This window comes from Gobio gobio (assembly GCF_949357685.1).
Source record: "Gobio gobio genome assembly, chromosome: 4".
Lineage (NCBI taxonomy): Eukaryota > Metazoa > Chordata > Actinopteri > Cypriniformes > Gobionidae > Gobio > Gobio gobio.
Genome location: NC_137100.1, coordinates 49,834,179 through 49,856,992, shown reverse-complemented (window position 1 = coordinate 49,856,992; position 22,814 = coordinate 49,834,179). Strand labels below are relative to the sequence as shown.

The following is a 22,814-nucleotide window of genomic DNA, read 5'->3' as shown; positions in this document are numbered from 1 at the left end:
TTCTGTGGCAGAATTACAGTGCCACATACTGGCCTGGCATGTATACTACATCGTTTTGAGCCGTTTTCATGCTCTCGTGTGTACGCAGTTATTTCTTGAAACGAGGGGGAAAAAAAGATCTGATAGGGAATTGTTCTGGCTTCGTGTGGACGGTCTCCCATCTAGCTACTGACCAGGCTTAGTTTTAGTGGGCAACCAGGCTTGGTTGGGCTACAAGGTGATATGGCTGCTGATGCAATATAAAGACTGTGCACAGCAAAATAATTACAAGGAGTAACTTTCCGTTAAGCTACACAAAAACAAACAATGCAATGTTGTCCATTCACAAATAAATTATTCTTATCAGCTGGTTCTCTTACCAAAGAGTAACAGGTTTGTTCCGAATTTCAACCCCCCTGCCAAATTAACCTGATTGCCTAATCCTAACCCCTCCCCCACAACTACTCCTAAACCTACCAATACTAGGGGGGTAATAATCTGGCAGGGGGTCAGAATTCGGCACAACACTGAAATTGACGTCTGAAACACTGAGCTGTATTAGCAAAGAGAGAATTTCACGTTAAAACAATTTGGGCATTATATCTGAAATACACCGAAAATAATAGAAACAGAGATCAAGACACCTGTAATCGCAACCTAACCCTATACTGAATTAATGTAAACCTGTAATCTGTACCTTGCAGTCAATTCAGTGCTGATTAAAGTGTGAGTGCTGCATCAAAATAACTAATAAATAGCATTTGGACATGTGACGTCAAAACATTTAATTAAATATGAACATTTCATAAGGCTCAAATTGTATTTTTTTCCATGGCTATCACTCTGCAGAAAGACAGAATGAGCAATTTTCTATTACTCTGACCTGTATATCAGAGCGCTGGTGCATAAGGAAATAGGTCAAGACTATGTTAGGGAACATGTTTGCAGGCAAACAGGTTTAATGAGCCGTAACATATTGCATCTCCACACATCTCAAAACCCTCAGGGTCACGCCCATATCGGACACACAGGCATTCAAATGCAAAACTTATGAATTTCTTGCACTTGCAGAGGGGTTGGTATGTTCCCCTGACTTCTGGAAAAGAAGAAAATGAAATGGACACATTAGGCATAATTAAAAATAATTTACTTTTATTTCATTTCATTTGTACCAGCTGCTTTGATCGTGCAGACAGAAAACGTTGTGCTACCAGGTGTCAGAGGAATGTCTTTCATCTGGTTTTGTTTGATTCACAATGCAATTTTATTGCAATATTTCATGAAAGTGGTTATCCCGTCTGGTTTGAGGCTTTGGAGGAGAGGTTTAGAAGAGACGCATTCACAAAGCGAGATGAAAATGTACTGACCTTAACGGGGAAAAAACGAAACAAAAAACACAGCACTTTTCAATACAAACAACAGGTAAAGATTTCCCTCAGTAGAAAATTGAGTGATACAGTTTGAACCAATCCGTGAGCACATTGAAATCACAGCGCCACCTTGCAACCCAGAGGCAGCATTGCATGTCCTGATCTAAGAGAGTTCAAGGTCAAAATGACAGATGACAGGCTGTTGTAAGCCTGTATGTGTATGTCTTTTCCCAAGCTCCCTCCACATAGATATGAACAGAGAACAGAGAAAACAAAGGATTATTCAGTCCTCATGGATGTTGAAAAGCTTGGCCACCTCATTCAGATCTGTATGTTCATCTCCATCTTTGATTATCTACAAATAAAACAAATTAATAATCTTTATCAGAAAAACACTGAAATGACGATGAATGGAGAAAGGGAATGATATCTCTCCTCACCTTCCTTGCGATGGGCATTCTGTTGAAGACGTTCCACAGAACGATACCAATAACCACTTTGTCCCTCAGATAGAATATCACTCCCTTCCCATAATCCTCCTTCTGCTGCATAGGAGGTGGAGGGGCTGCTGTTCCTGCCTTCAATGCCCCGGCAACCTCCTCGGTCTCACTCTCGGAACGGATTCCAGTGCCTGTAAACCAGAGAAAAGTGAGCAAATGATGATGATTGATATTTTATTTACTCTTTCCTCACCAAACACGGAATTTTCCGTTATTTGTGAGAAAGCGCTTCCCCGCCAAATACGCAATTTTCGGGGTTTACGTGTTTTCACTGTTATACGCTAGAGGGGCACTATTATGCATCTCCAGGACAGAATCTCCTGATAAAAACACAGACGAAGAAGAGGAGAGAAAAAAAACAAGCGCTCGTATGTAAACAGATGCATATGTAAAATAACGTGATCATCAACATTAAACAGCATATCAATCAAAACTGCCTAATGTTACTGAATGAAATGTCGACCCAGGACGTGCTATAGGACCGTGCAAGTATTAGGGGTGTTGATGGACTCTATCTACTCCATCTGTGTTTGATCATCGCTCTGAATCTGATCCGAATGTAGTCCTTGACAAAAACTTAATTTTCTCTGCTTTTTGTTCAAAATGTTGCTTTATATGAAACTTACCCATATTTAAGTGTTGATAAAAAAAGGAATGCATAAAGGAGCTTGTTTAAAAGCAGAGGGTCTGCTCTTTCTTTTGACATAGCGCATTCTCATATATTCATACAAGAAAATATTCTATGGGCCATTACATTTTGGTGAAAATTATCAAAAACCCTGGCGGTGGCTGCAACTTTTTTTTTTTTTTTTTAAATGCTGGCGGGGAAAGAGTTAATCCAGAGAAAAATTCAAGGCATCCAGTAGCTTATACCACACAAGGACACAATATCAAAATAGAACAATAGCAAACATGTTAGCAAATATTTGTGTACCTGATTGTTCGGTTGCAGCTTTTGGTGTGTCCTTGGCTGTGGCTTTAGCAAACACTCCCACAGTGGGAAGACTACTGTCCACTATACCGATGGCTTCATATCCAACATCTGGTCCTAGATCACTCCTGAAGACAGGGACATATTGTGAGTGCTGAATTATGTTACAGAGTTTCCACTCTTTCACGCCAGATTGAAGGACTTTCAAGGGCACCTTTTTATTTTATATCAAGCTCAATACAGAGAATAAAAGTGGGTTTGTTACTGCCAATCGGGAGGGTATCAAAGACTTACTGTACCTGAGTTAATGATTACTGCAGTTATGTTAAGCCATATACTGACAACTAAATATATATTTTAACTGGCATATGACCTTTTTAAATCCAATAAAAAGAGGGCTAGTACAGTGAATGAGAGACGCAGTTTGCAACGTTCTTATTCTTGCTTTATCATTAATTTCACACTGTTTTGAGTTATTTTTGTATGAATCATTACTTGATTAAAATATTAAAATATAGAGAAAATATTACATAAATCAATTGTGCAATTTAATGAAATTATATGGATAAGGTAATTTTCAGGCATTAAATAATATTCAAAATTATTTGTTGATCACCTGTACAGAATATTTGCAGGGTTTTTAAAAATGAATGTTCACCGTATTGGGGGAGATCAGTGTTTATGGTAACATAATAAACAATAAAATGATTGTAAAAACAACAATTTAAAGCTACACTGTGTAACTTTTTAAGTTTATTCTTAGCTAAAAACACTTAGTTCTTTCAAAAATATATGTGCTCATTAATGTATATTTACTTCTTTCAAGTAATAAAGTATTCTCGTAAGTTTATAATATGCCATTAAAATACATACGGGTAAGGGGTTCGAATGCGGGTCGCCATGTTGCCCCCCCATCTTGAAAGTACATTAGCCAAAGAGGGACATACCCGTAAATTCAAGCTTCGCCTTTCGCGTTTTAACACTCGATGGCACCGTGTCGAATGTGGACGAGGTCGAACTGGAAGCCATGTTAATCTTGGACTAATTCAGCCACCGTAGGAGTTCAAACGAAATCGGAATTGAGAGGAACAGAAACTATTATTCACTGGATGGTCATATACCTTTCCACCGCTAGATGGGGGAAAATATCACACAGTGTAGCTTTAAAGAACTGTTAAAGTTCAAAAATACATGATTTGACAAAAACAAGCTCTATAAAAATATATATTTTAAAAAACCCACACATTTCAGACTTTAAACCATTTAAGAAAAGTGATGAGTCCATTATTATTAGCTTCTTATAAATCCACCAGTTCACAATAACAGCAAGGTGTAAGCTGTGTAAAAATATGGCTCGTTCTTCGCACTGGCCTGAAAAAAAATGCCAGTGTTGAATTGAAATTTCACTTCAATCTCTGACAATAGATTGCACTTATGGAACAGCAGAAATATATTGTTTTTATTATATTACCTCTGTAAACAAAGCAGCACTGTGCTTATAAACACTACCTTATTAGGCATTATTCATCAGAACTTTCATAAGCCAATTTTTATGTAGCTCAATACTGAGCAAAGCAACATTGAATTTGCACTTCCCTGATACTGAGCTAGTTAAATTCCTCTGCGAAACCCGTTTCCGGCGTGATGACTCCAATTGTTCGAATATTACAATTTAATAATACTTAAATCGATATGTCATCCTCAATAAACCCGTCTCCGGCGTGTTGCCTCTGATCCTTCGAATATTCCGATCTATTATGACCTCTGACCTGTAAAGTTTCCAGAATAATAATCATACGCTGTTTGTTAATTGGCCAGAGGAGAACTGGCACCCCGACTGAGCCTGGTTTCTCCCAAGGTTTATTTTTCTCCATTAGGTCACCTGATGGGGTTTTGGTTTCCTTGCCACTGTTGCCTCTGGCTTGGCGTGCTCAGTTGGGGACACTACATTTTTCTAAATTTTTCAACTAAATATCGAAATAAATCTAATTATTAAACTAACTTAACCATATAAACTAAATTACTGATCTAATTACTGATCTAAAGCCCACACTATCACTGTATGATAATTGAAATGAACTGATGACATCACCGTTTTCTCCAGAATGGCTAGACGGCTGAATAAAATTATGCTGCATTATTTTCCTGTTTAACACTGTAAAGCTGCATTGTTAAAAGCGCTATATAAATAAAGTTGACTTGACTTCCGTTCATCGTACAGGGCAGCCTGCGCATGATCACGATCCATTTTGCTCACGCTGCTTTTTTCCGTTTTTTTTCCCCGAATTCGGTAGCGCTGTTTTATTCAGCTTCGTAATAAGCACCATGCTACTCAAACAAGCATTTTTTATACTTTCGCATACATTCCAGTCCTTGAAACCATGTGTTTGTAAGTACTTTCAAGAAGCTTGGAATACCTGATGCTATTAAAAACACGTATTAACTTCTTAACCCGCACCGGTTCGTGGGCGGGGGGGTTGACGGAAGTGGGGGGGTGTGTACTTTTATTTACTTTTGTTTTATACAAAATATTCAATCAACTATCACAAACTATGCATCATTTGAAAGCTAAAACACTCAAGATTCATGTTCTGAACTTGTTTTTGCAATAAATACACCAGAGAGGAAAGGGTTAAATGAAACGCTAAAGGACCGTCCATGTAAACATTAGCATAATATCAGCGTTACTCATCTTTCATCTCCTGTCGTTCAGATCAGATCGGACAAATCCAATAAACACCCGCATACATCTCTGTGTAAGAGTCCATTCTTCAAAATGCATCCCACTTTTTAATCCAAAACAACGAAAAAATAGGGAAAAAACTAAAAATCCTCCGTTGTTTGCAAGAGAGTTTTGAGTTAGCGTGATCAATCATGTCCATTTTCAATGAAATATCGATTCTATTCCGTGTCTGGCAAACTCCCCCTGCTAGAATAGCTTCTCCCACGTGCAACGGATCAACCCTCGTCTCTCTCCTTCAATCAGAGACTCTTCTGGGATGCATCATATAGAGGAAGTGCCTTACAGGCTTGGTGAGCTGTCAATCATTGCGCCCATGGTTTTCGTTGGATAAAGGCACTCGGTGCCCAGCCAATGCCTTTCCAACAAAGGTTTGATTGATGGACTTAGTAACCAATCAAAAGGCATTATCTTGCGCAGTTTGCGTAAGTAGGCTTTGGTGAATACTGTTTGTGCGCTGGCTGCGCGTTCTCCATGGCGCAACTGCAGTGGAGCGCGCAGTCTCTCACTGACGCTTCCCATCAGCTAAATGAGTTTTTTACACTTTGTAATCTCTGTAAATAGTTGCTTTAGTTTTTCAGTAACTGTTTATCCATTATAATTAGTAGTATATTGCAGTTTATTGCAGATTTATTTGAATGAAAAACTACTCTTTACAATAGCAAATGTTCTGAAATAAATGGCCTTTTTGAAATGACGCCTAGACTTTTCTTGACATAAAAGCTCACAGAAGCTACATTACTGAGAGAATCATCCTCATATTTGAATCATGACATGGTTAGACATTCAGTTTTATATTTAAGTTATTTTCAGGCTCTTAACATTAAATTATAATATTTTTTTCCCTAAGTGAAAACAAAAAACAAAAAACGTGAGTCACTTACATGTATATTTACATGTATATTACTCTGTTCCCATATTACTTTGAGTTATTATGACTCTTGGGTAGCAATATTTCAAGTGTCTAGTTTAAAATAAGACCAGGTTTATGAATATAGACCATAGGGTTTAAGAGCTGCAGACATTTTCATTTGGGTATATCGTTTTCAAAGAATTCCTAAAAAATGGGGCGCTTGTTAAGAGGTTAAAAGCTGAGTTTGTTGAAGATGTGTGGTTACCAGAACATAGACTGATGCCAATAGGGTTTGTTGGCTCCAGTCATGTTCTCTCCAGCCAGTCTGCCACTGACAACCGCATGGTCATGATGCTCCACACGCCTCCGGCCCAGATTGATGTCATAAAAACATGCAGCATCTCCTGCCTAGGACACAAACAAAGAGGAACCTTGAGTATCGTGACAAAAATTTGTGATTCAGAACTAATACAGTTACTATGAAAACTGAGCCAATCATCTCCTTTCTTCATTAGGACCTTCTGTCTTGGTACTGTCTGCTAAATACCGACACTTTCAGTAGAATAACATCCTCCTCTCTGCGCTTTTGTAAGCTTTGCTGGAGAAAACCTCAACCATACGTACCACCCAGATGTTGGAGCGAGCCTGGAGCTCAGCGTTAACACGGTACCCTCCGAAATCAGAGTCCACCTCCAGCCCACCTGATTTGGCAAGTTCCACACTGGGCTCCAAACCAACTGCAGCCACAATGTGGTCCGTCTTCACCTAAAATGACAAAAAAAACTCTATTAGTTTTAATAACACAAATCACTTTTATCACTTTACAAATATAACCATAATACAATTAGCAAACATATGATCAGGCCATGTTACGATTGCCTAATGGAGAAGCAGACTCACCACTCGTCCATCCTTCAGTTTGATCTCCAATTTGTCATTTTTGTAGCTCACATTTTTCACTACAGCATCCGGGATAATGTTCACACCCTCTATGAATGGTCAAAAGGTTAGCTTTGGTCAACTTTTAGCTTTCAAATTTTTCAAAATGCTAATATATTGAATCTGGATATGGACATTTAAATCTAAAGGAAGCAATTCCTGTGCCAAATAGAACTGGGAAAAGCAATAGGTTTCCCAAACAGTGTTGTTGTTTGGTCAAACTAGTAATCCCACTCAAAACACACGCTATAGCCAGTGTTTCTATGTCAGGCTGCTCAAACAAACGTCCTTTATTCATTCTCTTACCTTGCCGGACTTTCTCAGTGGTCCAGTTACTCAAGTATTCAGGGAGTACTTTTCCCATGTTACCCTTCTCTGGGAACATCTGGATCACCTCTATACCAAGGTCAGTGGCTACATAGAAGGAAAGAGAAAGAAAGCAACGGCAAAAAGGAGAGAGGAAAAGTCAGTAGTTTGTTTCATTAAAAAATGTTTTTGTCCATGTTTAAATGAAAGCCAACCTCAACCCTTATAACAAGATAACAGACACAATTGTAGACAGAACTGATTTCAAATTACATGACCAAACTTGTAATTAATAATGTGACATTTACATGAAACATTCTAGGTAATATAATTTGACTATTTATTGATTATCCTATTGATTTGAATAGGATTGTACCATATTTATATAAAAGTAAAACCCAAAGAGACAGAAAACATATTCCATTTTTAAATACACAACATGATATACATTAAACCTCACACATTACATTAGGGTTTGCCGAACTAAACTTACAATAAAAACTAATCAAAATAAAACACTTCAACACAAAAATAAAACAAAAATTGTGACCATTAACAACATCAGAGAACTGCAGAAATGCAAATGTTTTGTTAAATTAATGACTTAAATATTAACGTTCCAAATGTCAGGGGCTAAGTAAATATATTAATACAAAGAGGTTCTGCTGAAAAGAAATCCATCCCTCCATTACAAGTAAATAACAAAATGACAATTGTTCTTTTAATGTGTTTGAAAAACAAAAAGTCTTCAAAAAAGACATACAGTAGCATTACAATGTGAAATGACTCAAAGTGATAATTCAAACAATAATTAAAATGTGTTGGTCAGGAGATAATTAAATATTTGCAGTGTTGAGAAAATACTCCTGTAGTCAAATGCTATGTGGCCTCTCCATTTTACATGTAATTGTACCTGACATGGGGCTGATATTAATTGTTGATAATCAAATAATGAACAATATGCTATCATTGTGTGAATAATATGTGATCATGTAATCAATAAAAAAGTAACTAATATGATTATTACCATTTTAAAACATGATATTTAAAAAATAAAAAAAAAACACCTGTGGCCTGATTTATTTTTTTTTTTAAATCTAAATGACAGCTGAGGATTTGGACTCACATCTGCGACCCATGGCACACGCTAGCTCGCTACCGAGAAAGCCTCCACCGATGATGGCAATGGACTTAACCTCTCTGGTGATCTTCTCTAGAGATCTAAAATCTTCAATCTATGAAAAACACCAACAAATTTCAATTAGCTTTCCAGTTATTACATGTTTTAAGATTTGGATAAAATATAAAATATTGAAGGATTTACAGGAGAAAAAAATAAATAAATAAACCTGCATGACAGAGCATTTTTAAGCAAATAAAATATTTTACACTTGAACATCATAAATTTGTTTAATATAGAAATTTCCATTAATTATTTTCCCACAATTTGAAATTCCTTGCCGTTTCCAGGTTTTCCAGGACTGTAGGTACAATGTATAGAATTTGAGGCAACATAGAATACTAATATCTAGGAAAATATTCACCTCAACAGTGATGTTTGTCAAATTGTACACGGCTTAATGTTTAACAGTCCTCTGGTTAACAAGAAAAAAACATCTACTCTTGTAATTTATAGTGGTGTGTAAAATGCTATAGGACATTATTAGCATAAGGGTGCCCTCCAGTGGTGTTCTGCACATTAACATTTATGAATTTGGCATCTTATGAGATTATGTGCATATGCTCTTTTATTAAAAGAGCTCATCTAAAGAAACATCTTATTTTGGTTCTAACTTGTACTGACATTAACTTAAGCTGATCCTGAATCAAGTGCCTTTCCCTTTATTGCATGTTGATAAAGACAAACTTCTATTTTCCTTTATGTACTAATGAATTGTGCATAACGAGACCTGGGACATGCATTAAGAATATACATATGATCAATTTCATGTCGACATAAACATTAATTGAGGATTTGATCTGAACACTACTGCTCCACTCTGCCTGAAAAATGTGCAGCAGACATACTTTCCTAAAGAGGGTTGTCCTCTTCGTCACCTCCTGTCCTGCCCTGTCAATCACTTGCAGGTTCCTAGGCACCCCACCTAACACACACACATATACACATTTACATGACAGTCATTAACAGATTTTACACCTCTGTGTATGTGTTCATGTATATATTATGTGTTTTACCTGTGGCAATCAAGCACTTTTCATAGGAGATCTCTGAACCATCACTCAGTTTGACTTTATTTCCTCTGGCATCCATGTGTACCACCTACACCATAGGTACAAACACACACAGGGTTACGATGTGGACAACTCACTCACACACACACACTTATCAACCATAAAACATTTCCCCTCTTCTGTGACCTCAGCATTTTTCAGACTTGTTCATGTGGAATAAGAGAGTAAGAGCGCAACTCCACAGCAACATGAGATGCTGATGTCAAAGTTTCTCACCTTACGGCCAGTGAGCACAGCCACACCCCCATTCTCCACTTTAGCAAGATCTGCAGGACTGACATAGAACGAGGGAGGCTGGAAGTAAATACTAAAACAAAAAAGAAATTAATTAATAAATCACGATATCTGCAAATAGTCTGAACAAAAAATTAAGAATTCTGATGCAATTATGACCCTTTGACAACAATACCAACTTAACAGTGTTAGGTCTGTTTTAAGTGGTCTGGGACACTCGTCACACACCTCCTCTCTTTGCCGTTCCATTGTTTGAAGCGCAGTGTTTCAGTGACCTTGGGGTCATCAGAGAACCAGAGTTCTTTAGATAGAGGTGGTCTCATGTAGGGAAAGTCAGACTCCTCTGTTACAATCAACACCTGTGTAACAAACACAAACACAAACATACTTTAATACATAGATATGCTCTGCATAAGGATTCAGCAAGGGCACATCTATGGTTCATATTTTTTATTTTAAATTGGAAGAAAAATAAAAGATTTCACGAAATGTATTTTTAGAGCTCTTAAAATGTATGTAAACGTGTGCACCAAAAGGTTATGGTTAGTGAGTAAATGACAGAATTTTCATTTTTGGGTGAACAATCCCTTTAAGAGGTTTGTTTAAAAAAAAAGTTAATCTCAGACGCATATAAAAAGTCAATAAAAAAAGTTAATATTTTCCAGATATTTCAACAGATTTTTTTAGTACAATGACAATATAAAAACATTTTATTTCATTTAGAAAACAATGGTTTAATTTGGTTGTCTTCACAATATCACAATATCATATTTTCTATATTACTGCTTTTAATACAGGACAATATGTCTTTATATTTAAAAAAGGAAGTCTCACACAAGGTCCCTCAACCTCATATTTGAGTGTTCTTGGTAAACATGTTTTGGTGATTGTATCGATGAAGTATTGATGATTTACAATACATGAGCGTTACCATAATTCTGCCAAACTACTACCAAACTGACAGACTCACCCTGGCACCAGGGTCACGTGCCCGAATGGACCTAGCTGCAGCAAATGAAGCTGTGCCTCCACCAATCAGCAGATAGGGAACATTTTCAGGGACATCTAAGTCAGCAGCAGTGGTTCCAGCAGCAGAAGATGGCTCAGGATCTGCAGCTGATTAAAGAAAAACAAATTTAGTACAAACACACATATACACACACAAACAAACGTTTATGAACAACTTGACATGAATCGTGAATTAGCCATGTGAGTGCACTTAACATTATCTGTACAAAAATACGTGAGTGATCTCAGGAACACAGCGCTAGATGAGGGGAGAGATTAGCATTTTTATAGTAATATTAGTGCAAACGATACCTCGAATCACCTGGAAACACGGCTGCAAATCGGTCATAAGTGTGTGACCTTGTACAATTAGCATTAGCCATTAGCATTAAATCAGTCACATTTTGACAACAAACGTTCAAAGAATGAAATGGCTGAGTGGAGAGAAAAAAAGATACGGCCTTGAAAAGAAGTGAGGACAATGTGGTTTATATAGACAAGAAAAGCAAATGATCTTCAACGACAAAGGATATAACCAACCAACGACAGACCAAGACACAATCTAATCAAACAACTCAGATCATATGTAGCCATAAAAATCAAAAGGTGTTGTAATAGAAAGTTTTGAAATAGGTGTCCATATGTGTACATTAACTAATTATCAGTACAGTATGTTTATCAGTAACATGTTTAAACTGCATAACTGATTCCCATCCAGTCAAAACTGGACTCTTACCACTCTCAGAAACAGATGAAGCCTCCGGAACATGCTCAGCGATGATTACAGGTGTGGGCTCTGTTTCTTAATCACGATGTTAGAGGAGAGGAAAAATGTTAACCTCAATTTCCAAATAAAAGTATTTCCCTTCTTTAAAAAAAATCCTGGATTTTTCCATGCAGATGTGTCAATCTTACCACTTTCAACTACTGGAGCTAAGGGCTCTTCACTCTGTATAACTGCTGGAGCTTCTTCAACAGGTTCCGTTACAGGGACTTCAATGATGGATTCCACTACAGAGGCTTCAACAGGTTCCGTTACGATGGGTTCCGGAATAGAAGCTCCTACAATGGGTTCTGTTATAGGTTCTTCCACAACAGGTTCTTCCACAACGGGTTTTTCCACAACGGTTTCAATTACGGGAGCTTCTGCAACAGGTTCAGCTTCAGTGGACACCACAAGAGCTTCTGATACCGGAGGTTCTTCAACAGGAGGTGCTGTTGGAGTTGGTTCTTCAGCAACAGGCTCTAATGCCACAGACGAGCAAAACACAAGATTGTTTGACTGAGACAGAAGATGCACCAAAACAATCCTCCATTCTGTCTTCCTCAGCTCTTACCACTTATGACTGGCTCTGGAGATGGTTCTGGGATGGATTCCAGAGGTGCTGCAGCATCTAAAGCAGGATTATGAGTAGATAACTGACTTTAAAAAAAAATACCTAGCATTTTTTCATTGCCTTGAATCATAACACTTTCGATCTTTGATAGCTTGTACGAGTGGTTCTTCTGGTGAAAAAGGAAAAATGAAGGATCCAGGGTCAGGAACGAATTTGTCGGAAAAGGGTAAAAACATAAGGAAAATGACAATAGGTATAGGTGAATGTGAAGATGTCAGTCTTCATCCACTTCCTCCCTTAGTTGCAAAATGTTCTGCGTGACCTTCCATGACAGGATCATCACGTTTTGGGAAAGACTACCATGAAGTGCAGGAATTCTCAGGAATTCTCTTAGACTTCACTACCTTTATATTAAACTCATTCCATGATTCTTACTTCGAAAATCTCAAAGCTCCTCTTTGCCATTTTTCTCTTAACACTCGTAGCTGATAGTTGATTCTGAGGCTGGGTCAACGTGTCGATGCCAATCAAAAAGTCCAACAGAAACTTATGAGGGACATAAGGGAGGCCTTAACAGAATTTTCCAGAAGAAGATGAGTTTCTCCAAAATTTCAGCTTCATTGTGCAGGCAGAGAACAGGACAGACAATCCAGACAAAGCCTAGCCATCTAAAAATCTTTCCAAATATTTTAACGGGAATAAAGCAGTTAAAGCAAGGCAAAACAGCTTTCTTCAAAACAATTAAGTGTTAGTAGGACGAACAGAAAAGAAGGGAAAAAATTGTGGTGTTCTTGTGGTAAAAATGTTTGGTTGGTGACAGACAATGTGTGACGCAAAATACACAACTGACAAGTGAACGACACGATGAAGAAGAGCCTCAGGCACATCCATCAACAATGAAAGAACTTCATAGAACATCACCTCAATCCAACCATTCTTGGCCCAACGGCAAAAACTGATACACTTTGTACAATTTTAATCTTTCAATTCGAAAAAGCACTGTGAAATTTAGAATAAAACAATGGATAGTCAATTGGTTGGGTGAGGAATGTCAATGGAGTTACCCACAAGGCAGTTACACAAAAAACAAATGCTCACAGTCAAACACTCGATATAGAGAAGACAGTTAACCCTGTATGAGCAGAGGTGGAAAGGTCACGGTGACAATTCTAAAGACGGCTGAGGGTTTACATTTACAATTCATGGCAGATGCTTATTTAGAGTTATTTAAAGTTCATTTAAGGTTACGTAGAGGCAAGTGCATATATAATGTAGGAATATTAGGAGAGTTAAAGATGACATTTAAACAAGTCAAAGACAGTTAACAGAAACATTAAATAGACAGTCACATGCAGTATACAGTGTCCCAAGAAGCATGCACAACTGAAAGTGACAATTCATGTACATTGTCTTTTGTTCACCACGACTGCATTTATTTGATACTGAATTTATTTGAAATGCAGCATCAACACAGTAATATTGTGAAATATTACTACAATTTAAAATGACAGCTTTTCTATTTTATTATATTTAAAAATGTAATGTATTCCTGTGATGGCAGGTCTGATTTGCTGCTCAAGACATATTTCTTATAATTATAAATGTTGAAAACAGTTGTGCTGCCTAATAATGTTTTGTGGAAATGTTAATTCTTCTGGTAACTTTAAAACTTAAAGGCCCGGTTTCACAGACAGGGCTTAGACTAAGCCAGGATTAGGCCTTAGTTCAATTAGGACATTTAAGTAACTTTTATAAACATGCCCAAGAAAAAAACATTACTGGTGTGCATCTTGAGACAAAACAATGCCACTGACATATTTTAAGATTTGTCAGTGCAAGATTCTTTCAGTTAAAACATCTCAAACATGCATTTTAGTCTAGGATTAGCTTAAGCATTGTCTGTGAAACCGGGGGAAAATTACCTAAAGCAATCTTACTTGAACGTTAGTGTATATACGTTGTACATGAAACCCTGTATTTGATAAAGAAAACTTGCTTTCTCAGGTATTTATATGCTAAATTAAAATAATTCTTATCATGAGGAAAATTTCTGTCCAATCAAAAAATGTGACTATTTGATACTAGCTAAAACTAATTCTGAAAAACTACAGTAGCCAAAAGTCAAAAGCCAAAAATTAGTCAAATTGTAAATAAAAACTACATTAGGAGTGATTTTACCACAACAAACCTTGACTAAAATTATAAGAGGAACTGTGGAAAAAATACAAATATAAATTATTTGATATACCCTCTTTCAGATTATATTAATTTTACAAAATCAACCGGTTTTACTCTGATTTACAATGATATGTAATTATACGCATACCAAAATTAAGATACTAAACATGCAATCAGATGACTTGATCATAGTACATAATAGAATAGATAATAGACCATTTAATATGTTTAGGTTGTTACCCCTTTTTCAGACTAAGCAGAGTTAAGAATTCCCAAATCACATTTCCTAATTTAAGTTTATGACGTCATCATGCAGGACATTTTGTGCATGTTAATACCCACCCATGTGTGCCCTAGTAACAGGCAAATACCATCCAGAGCCATGAGACCTCAGAGCACAACGGTATTGCATCACTTATATCATGTTTTCATCTTAGTTTTCCAATCAAATCATAATTTTAAAAACGTTCAATTGAGAAAGTCATCCGATAACTGACATATTTAAGCTAAGGCTTAAGTATTGCACTGCAGTGCTCTGTGTGCAAAGCTGTGAATGTGCACATACAAGCTGTGTCTCATTTCGAAAGGCTGTGTCCTCCAGAGGTCGCATTCGAAGGCTGCATGTGTCATCAAGGCTGTCTCATTTCAGAAAAGTAAGTAGAACACCCCGAATGCGACCTTCAAATGCACAAGAATTCGGAGTGTGCATGAGGTGTATCCTTCGCTGCTGCAGATAACCCACAATTCTTTGCGTCGCCATTAACAACCCCGTCATGTTTTTTAAATATTATTTGAAAAAAATGCAGCCGCCGGCAGGTATACATGCAAGCGAAGATGTGGTTTAAATTTAAGTAGTTTCAAGCTTGTTTTTGTTTTTAAGCTGCATTACCTCAAATAGATAGTTCATATAACTGGTGCGAGCACAATGGCGCTGTGAACGTGTTGGCATAGCAACGTGATACTTCCTGCCTGTGTGTCCTACGAAGGACATCTCATTTAATTCTGATTAAGGGCACTCCGTATACTACATCCTTCACAGGATGTGTCCTCCGGAGGACGCAGCCTTCGAAATGAAATGAAATGAGACACAGCTACAGACAGACAAATGGAAAGAACCTATAGCAGTGTATAGAAATAACCTCTCACCTTCTTTTGATTCTGCCACAACTTCAGCTGAAACACAAAAGACAACATACCAATTAACCTTCTCTGACACTAATTAAAGAACAAAGACTGATTATTTTTCACATCTGTGCTGCAGACAGCAGTAAATAAGTTGACTATAGACAGGAGGCCTACATCAAGAACTCTGTTAATTGAAAAAACTGCTAATAAAATGAGACCAGTGAATTATTGTTTGTGTTTCTGTAGTTATAATGTGTACATGTGATTAGTGTAATCACTTACCTACAGCCTCAGCTGCCTGTGGCTGTTGTTTTGGTCTACTGGCAATTTCTATCATACGATCCTTATATCTTTCCTTGTCCCCTGACACAGTGCGGTATGTCTTCAAACACACAAACAAATAAACAACACTCATTTTGAAAACTGCTAATCTGAGAATCAACATCATTATTTAAAAACATTGGGAGGACAAAATCTGAGAGGAAAAAACAATGTGACAAAGTTTATGACATTATGAAATTATATTTACTACACTGAAGAAAACTGATGCAACCTTTGATCCAGAGTCTGAAATGGAGGTGTTGAGAAACTGCTATACAAGCAACCATAATAATCAAGCTTATTAACCTGTTTCACCAAGTGCAATCCACATCAGTATTTTGTGGGATAAAGTCTGCTACAAGTAAATGTATACCATTTATATTCATGGCACATCTCTAACATCTTTTTTTGAAATCAACTGAACCTGCAGTTTAACTGGCAGAGCATAGCAAAGCGACATTACTTGTATTTTGCATAACTGTATAAACTAGTGATCGACCAATATATCTACCGACCGATATTTGCGGTTTTTGTTTTTACAAGGCTGCTGCGCTCGGCAATAGTTTTTCCCCGGCATTATTTACAGACAGGCGTCCACAGGCAGCTCTGTGCTGCTGGAGACGCTGCAATTCACGGCAGACCATGCTCTACCGCTCCCCTACTAGCAGTGCTGGAATCTTCTCTTCAAGACAACAATAAGTTTTAAACTGTCAAAGCATCTTTTAACTGTTTGACTTGGTTGAAATATTGCCATACACTTTGAAAGTGGAAACACGTTGCTCTATATGTGCTTGCAACTATAGCTAAGCAAGTTTGTGCATCCAAATGGAAAACGCAAATGCTGAATGCCTCGTCTATATAACTACTTGCCATTGTATTTAGGGAGCTGCAAATAGCCAAGTTGTAGGCTATCCGTATGCATACGGTAGCTGTTACGAACACTGGTCATAGGATTAAGTAATGCTGACGTTGTTCCATGGTATTTGTGGGAGTTTTATTCAGCAACCACCTGGCTGAGGTTTAGACACGTGTGTGTGTGTGTGTGTGTCTCTCCAGTGTTTCTCACACATAGACTAAGTCGTGGCGGTGCGTCACAGAATCAACACCGGCCACCACATATTGCGTTTTTTGGCAGCCGCCAAAGCAAATTTTTATCCCACTAAAGCCTTATTTGATCGGTGAGTGATGTAGAGACTGACTGCTGCGCTTGTGACAGGTCGCATGCGTTACTGAAAGAACGAGCAGAGAGAGAGCCGCTCCTCCGGCCACGCGCGCACACTCTCACCGTCATCTTCAACCTGTCTTGCTCTCCCTCCCTCGCGCATATTAATCAAGATCAATTGAGAATTGACACGATGGTAAAAGGTCGGAAGACCGAAGTTTCAAATGGAGCATTGGGAGATTTTTTTCCTTAATTACCGCTGGTGTTGCTCTACAAGAGATTAAGTTAAGTGCACTAGGGCTGCAACGACGCGTCGACGTCGTCGATGACGTCGACTACGGAAATACGTCGACGTGCGTGAAATGCGTCGACGCGTCGGCGGCACATTATTTACGTTCTAGAATGGAACAGAAGATCTAGAATAATGGCAGCTTCTGCACCCGGGCATAGTGAAAATGATCATTTATCATATAAAGCCAGACCGCGACATTCAAAAGTGTGGGAGTACTTTAAACAGAAGCCGAATAAAACTGTGCTTTGTTCGCTCTGTAACGCCGGTTTCACACTGCACGCGGTGGCAGCGCAGAAGCTGTGCGCGTGGAGAGCGGGAGCTTTCACACTGCAGTCAGTGTTGCCAAGTCCGCTTTTTTCCGCGGATTTGGGCTACTTCTACACTGTTGCCGCGGGCTGTGTCTCATGTCCGCGGGTTGAAGCAAAAAAACACACATATTTAACCCCACGAACGCGATGTTTACCAGAGAACCTCCCCGAAACGCGATTAGGCTAGTTTTGAGTAACGAATGGGTGGGTTTTGTTGTGTAAACCTGGCAACCCTGCTGCCAGTGTTCTCTCCATGGTTCTCTCGCGCAGCTGAACCGTGGCGCGTGTATTGCAACCGATTGCAACAGACGGTCACATTTTCCTGGGTTCTCCTCCGACGCCTGTACGTCTCGTGCTTTTATTTATTATGGGCTGCATATATCTGCTGTAAATGCGACCTGGTTCCGCTCTTTCCCAAACACATATGCATAATAACTTGCTGTATATAGGTAGTTTACATGATTAAAGTAACATTAAAGTTAAGATATGCCTCTAGCTTTAATCATTTAAATGTGTCTTTGAAGTTTGGGCAAAAACTTCTGGCAGCTTTAGTCGTTGTTTATGCACATGCACAAAATAGACGACTAGTTATACATTAAAACTATGCTGAAAGCTCCTGTATGTGAACCTTTTGCAGATAAATACAAGTGCATTTTCGTTTACTATTGACACAAATCAATAAGTAAATCATACTCAACTACTATAGTAAACAACTTTTCCTAATTAGGCCTACTCTGTATACATTTTATGATGAATAGTATCATTATATATTATGTTTAAAAAGCTTCTTGTGTTCATATATTTCATTATAAAATGGCATACTATGTACACTACCCTTCCTGAAATACAATTAATATTGTCATCATTCATTGATTTCATGTTAAAATAATATACAAATTCACTACCCTCTTTGAAATACAATAATCAGTAAAAAAGAATAATAAGATTAATCTGGAAAAATAATCGTTAGATTAGTCGACTAATCGAAAAAATAATCGTTAGATTAGTCGACAGAAAAAATAATCGTTAGTTGCAGCTCTAAAGTGCACCTAAGCATTAAATGACTAGGTTGTAAATAGTTAGTTACTTTGAAAATAAAGTATAGTATAGTCAGTGTGCACTTTATTATGCTGCTTGCTTGTTGCTACTGAGTGCAATAGTGTAATTATTTTATTTATGCTTAAGTATTTATTTTCAGAGTTTTATTTATGCTTAAATATTTATTTTCAGAATTTGTTTTCAGCACTGAACTCTTTTTTTTTTTTTACTTGTTATACCTCACCTGTTTTTACTATTTGTTAAATATAGTTTTTTTTTTTTTACACAATAAATGTTCCTTTTTTAAATTGAGACTTGTAGCTTTATCATCATCATGATCATTGTGTCATTTTTATGATGTAAATTGAGGGAGCAAAAGCAGTATCGACTCCAAATATCGGCTCAAGAAAATCGGCACCCCGTATCGGCCATCTAAAAAATCTGTATAGGTCAATCCCTAGTATGAACATCAAAACAAATTATAAACTAATTATATATTTGGTATATTGTCAATATGGGACCGATGAAGAATCAAGTCATAAAGGGGTACTTACATAAACTCCCCCCGCCAGACATGTTGCACCAACCAGGACGTAATACAGTGTGTTTTCCCCACTCCCTCCTGTTGGCCCTGATGACATCTGGGCTTTTTGAACCATATCCAGCCTTCTACCATGTCTCAGCACTGAAAAATCAATCATAAAACCAAAAAAATTCATCCTTTTTTTATTTATTTTTTTAAGTGTGCTTAAACTCATTGTACTGATGTCACAGTTACATCAAATATATTCCTTCAGGAACTCAGAATAAAAATATCTTTGTATTACGAAACGTGACATTTTTACTATGGCACTGACATTTTAACTATTTCCAAGCACACACATGGAAAGCCGCTTCTCAGACAGCTTGCAAAAATTTAGTGCGATTTCAAGCCTTACACTTAAACAGACAATGTCACACACAAATTATGTCTTGGTGAGTATCCTAGCAAACATTCGGTTATGTCTTAGGTGACTGTAAACAGTCGAGAAAGACAACTCAGTGTACTGAATCCGTGCATTATGTCTTAAAGTGACAACAGGAAATATTATGTTAATATTAATACTAATATACCTGCTGTCTGTTTTTAACGTTAATCAAACAACAAAAGACAAGGAAATCACTCACTGCTCTATAATCCCTAACTTTAATAAGGATTAATTTTATATTTATATAGTGAAATATTCAATGTTATTTTACATTAGATTTCTGTACCAGAAAACTAATATTAGACCTTCCTGAAAAGCACTGTTTATTTCATTTGTATATTTGCTCTATTTTATCTATTTATGGTGTTGCTTGTAATTAGATTGTTTGTTCTTATTTTCTTTATTTGACATAAGTGCTTTTTCCCTGAACATAGCATAACCGTAACCATGACCCTAAAACCATAACATGCAGTTTCTGTAAAGTTGCTTTGAAACGGAATATATTGTGAAAGCGCTATCCAAAAAAATGGAAATTGAAACCCGTGATACATACCGAACCGTGAGAAATTGGAAACATTACACCCCTAATACATTTTAATGTGAAAGAGAATATTCAGCTTTTTTCTTTTTTTAAAGTCTACTCAACCACTATTTAGTTGGTGAGCATTGATGTAATAAACAGTATAGTAGAATACAGTCCGTCAATCTTAAAATAAACCACAATACTGCTGCGATATAATTCACTTGTGACAGCGGCATGGAGTTGTCAGAGCCAAACGTGCATGTATGAGAGGCAGATTTGACGTTCACCGACCTTGGCCCAAAAAATACTGTAACACTGTACTCTACTTCTGCATTAACCCATTCAGTCTTTTCGTGTCAAATGATATTTTTTACAGAATGGCCGCATAGAGTTTTTGCATAAAATTGTGTTGGAACATATGCGCTGTGACCGCAGATAGCACTGAATGAAACTTCAGTTGTGTTTATATATTCAATTCAACTCAGTATGCTTTATTGGTTTGACTATCCACACGGTCAAATAAACGCTTATCCTACCGGTGCCTTGAGTTGTGTTTCCATAGAAATTATGCAAGCCGTTGTTCTGCTAGACTGAAATGAAGTCCACAGGTGACTTCTGCCGTTAATCTCAACTTGCCTGCTTTCCTCGCATTCTGCAGACACAAAGTGGACGAGGCCCGGGCCAGCGGAGCCAGTTTATTCCATACTGTCTTGCACTTAAACATCGCGGCTCTGCTGTGCTTTTCGATAAGACAGCCTGGGGAAGTTCACAGCCACGCTCACCGTGCAACTTTCGCACAAGGCCGGAGACCTTCTCAGGTCACACAGCTCCTGCATGCGCTTCCGGTTTCGGCTAACGGCCCGCCCCCTCCCTGCAGTGATTGGCTGCAGTACTGACGGACTGTTAAGTAATTGGTCTATGTTTCTGTCGGGGGGGGAAATCGTCACAATTTAGCGTCACTCCAGAGATGATTGGCTATTTCTAAGGTACGCCTTAACGACGCCATAGGTCGTGTTATTGATTTTTCTTTCCTAACTTTCTACTATTTTATCTGGCGTTTCAGACATTTATAAATTCTAAATAATTTGAATAATTTAAAGGACAATTTTCAACAACAACAAAAAATCTAAATAAAATAATAATAATGTTACGTCCTGTGGTCGTCCTTGTGTGTAAATGTTGCTTTTCCTTTCTGTTGTTGTTCTCTCTCTCTCTCTTTCCCTCACTCTGCTTGTCTTTCAGTTAACGAGCACACCTGATGCTCATAAGGAGAGCTGCAGAGTGCAGAGTCTGGTTCTCTTCTCCCCTGCTCCAGAGTTGTCGGCTTGGAAATTGGGTGTAAAATTGTTGTGTTGACATTGGTGTTGAGTGTGCTCTTATTGGAGAAACTGTTGTAGTCTTTTTGATTTCAGTTAATACTTTTCTTTCTTCATGGTTACATTCAGGGCTTTACATTAACTTTTTTGCTCACCAACCACTGTGGCTAGTGGTTTTCAAAAGTTAGCCACTCAGCATTTTCACTGGCCACAATTTTACTGCTTGGAAATTACATTTTATATGATTAAAGTTGACTTTGGCATGCTTAACCTGTTAACTGTCTCTGGCCCACCGGTGGGCCCATTTGCCACTGCATGTTTAAAACAATTATATCCTATATTTAGCCTGATCTAATGTTGACAAACTATATATAATTCGAAAGCTTAAGAAATCAAGATTCATCCTGTGAAAACCGTTTTCAAATCGGATTTTGCGTTACCATGGAAACAGTACTCTAAATTCTTCTAGCGGCTCCTCCCCTAGTGGGCGTTGTCATGTTTCATATTACAACATTTATTTTAAAAACTTTATAATAAAAACCTTTTCTAATCTTGACAAAACACATATCGTCGGAAAGGTCTGAGTCTCACGGTTCTATATTTGCCAGCTGTTTTGTGATATTTGGACAAAAATATATACATTTGTTACAGGAGATTGCATTAAAAAAAAACTATGGAATTTCAATGACACCCGGTGGCTATTTGTGGTACAGCGCCTAAACAAAATCTCATGGGAACTTCAATTTTTGTGATATCAACTTCAAACACAAATTGGTTATATATTTGGCATTGATTTGATAGTAATTTTAGAGTACAAATTATTTTGTAACGTATATATTTTATATAAAATAGACTATTTAAAATGAGAATGTCTATATTCCAAAGCATTCTTGAATTGCAACCATTTAAAGGTCCTGTTCTTCGTGATCCCATTTTTCAAACTTTAGTTAGTGTGTAATGTTGCTGTTAGAGCATAAATAATACCTGTAAAATTATAAAGCTCAAAGTTCAATGCCAAGCGAGATATTTTATCTGACAGAAGTTCCCTTTCAAAGCCTACAGCGAACGGCCGGTTTGGACTACATCCATGTACATCCTGCTTTAATGACTTCAGTAGAACAGTTTGTTGACTA

At 37.5% G+C, this 22,814-nt stretch overlaps 1 protein-coding gene across 2 annotated transcripts; it reads right to left on the bottom strand.

The window, feature by feature from the left end:
• Positions 1 to 1,109: 1,109 nt before the first annotated feature.
• Positions 1,110 to 21,219, bottom strand: aifm1 (apoptosis inducing factor mitochondrion associated 1). 2 transcript variants are annotated; one of them, XM_079813749.1, is made up of 20 exons: positions 21,002 to 21,219; positions 19,429 to 19,559; positions 16,036 to 16,135; positions 15,775 to 15,801; positions 12,451 to 12,507; positions 12,029 to 12,358; positions 11,850 to 11,915; positions 11,076 to 11,221; positions 10,334 to 10,464; positions 10,088 to 10,178; positions 9,815 to 9,899; positions 9,647 to 9,723; positions 8,745 to 8,853; positions 7,619 to 7,726; positions 7,274 to 7,362; positions 6,998 to 7,138; positions 6,639 to 6,781; positions 2,784 to 2,908; positions 1,790 to 1,980; positions 1,110 to 1,704 (listed from the first exon to the last, which is right to left on the bottom strand). In XM_079813749.1, the coding sequence occupies exons 1-20, from the start codon at positions 21,087 to 21,089 to the stop codon at positions 1,633 to 1,635; spliced, it is 2,307 nt and encodes a 768-aa protein (XP_079669875.1). In that variant the 5' UTR covers positions 21,090 to 21,219; the 3' UTR covers positions 1,110 to 1,632. The 2 variants fall into 2 exon arrangements, with proteins under 2 accessions (XP_079669875.1, XP_079669876.1); XM_079813750.1 differs by lacking the exons at positions 11,850 to 11,915; positions 12,029 to 12,358; positions 12,451 to 12,507.
• Positions 21,220 to 22,814: the final 1,595 nt, after the last annotated feature.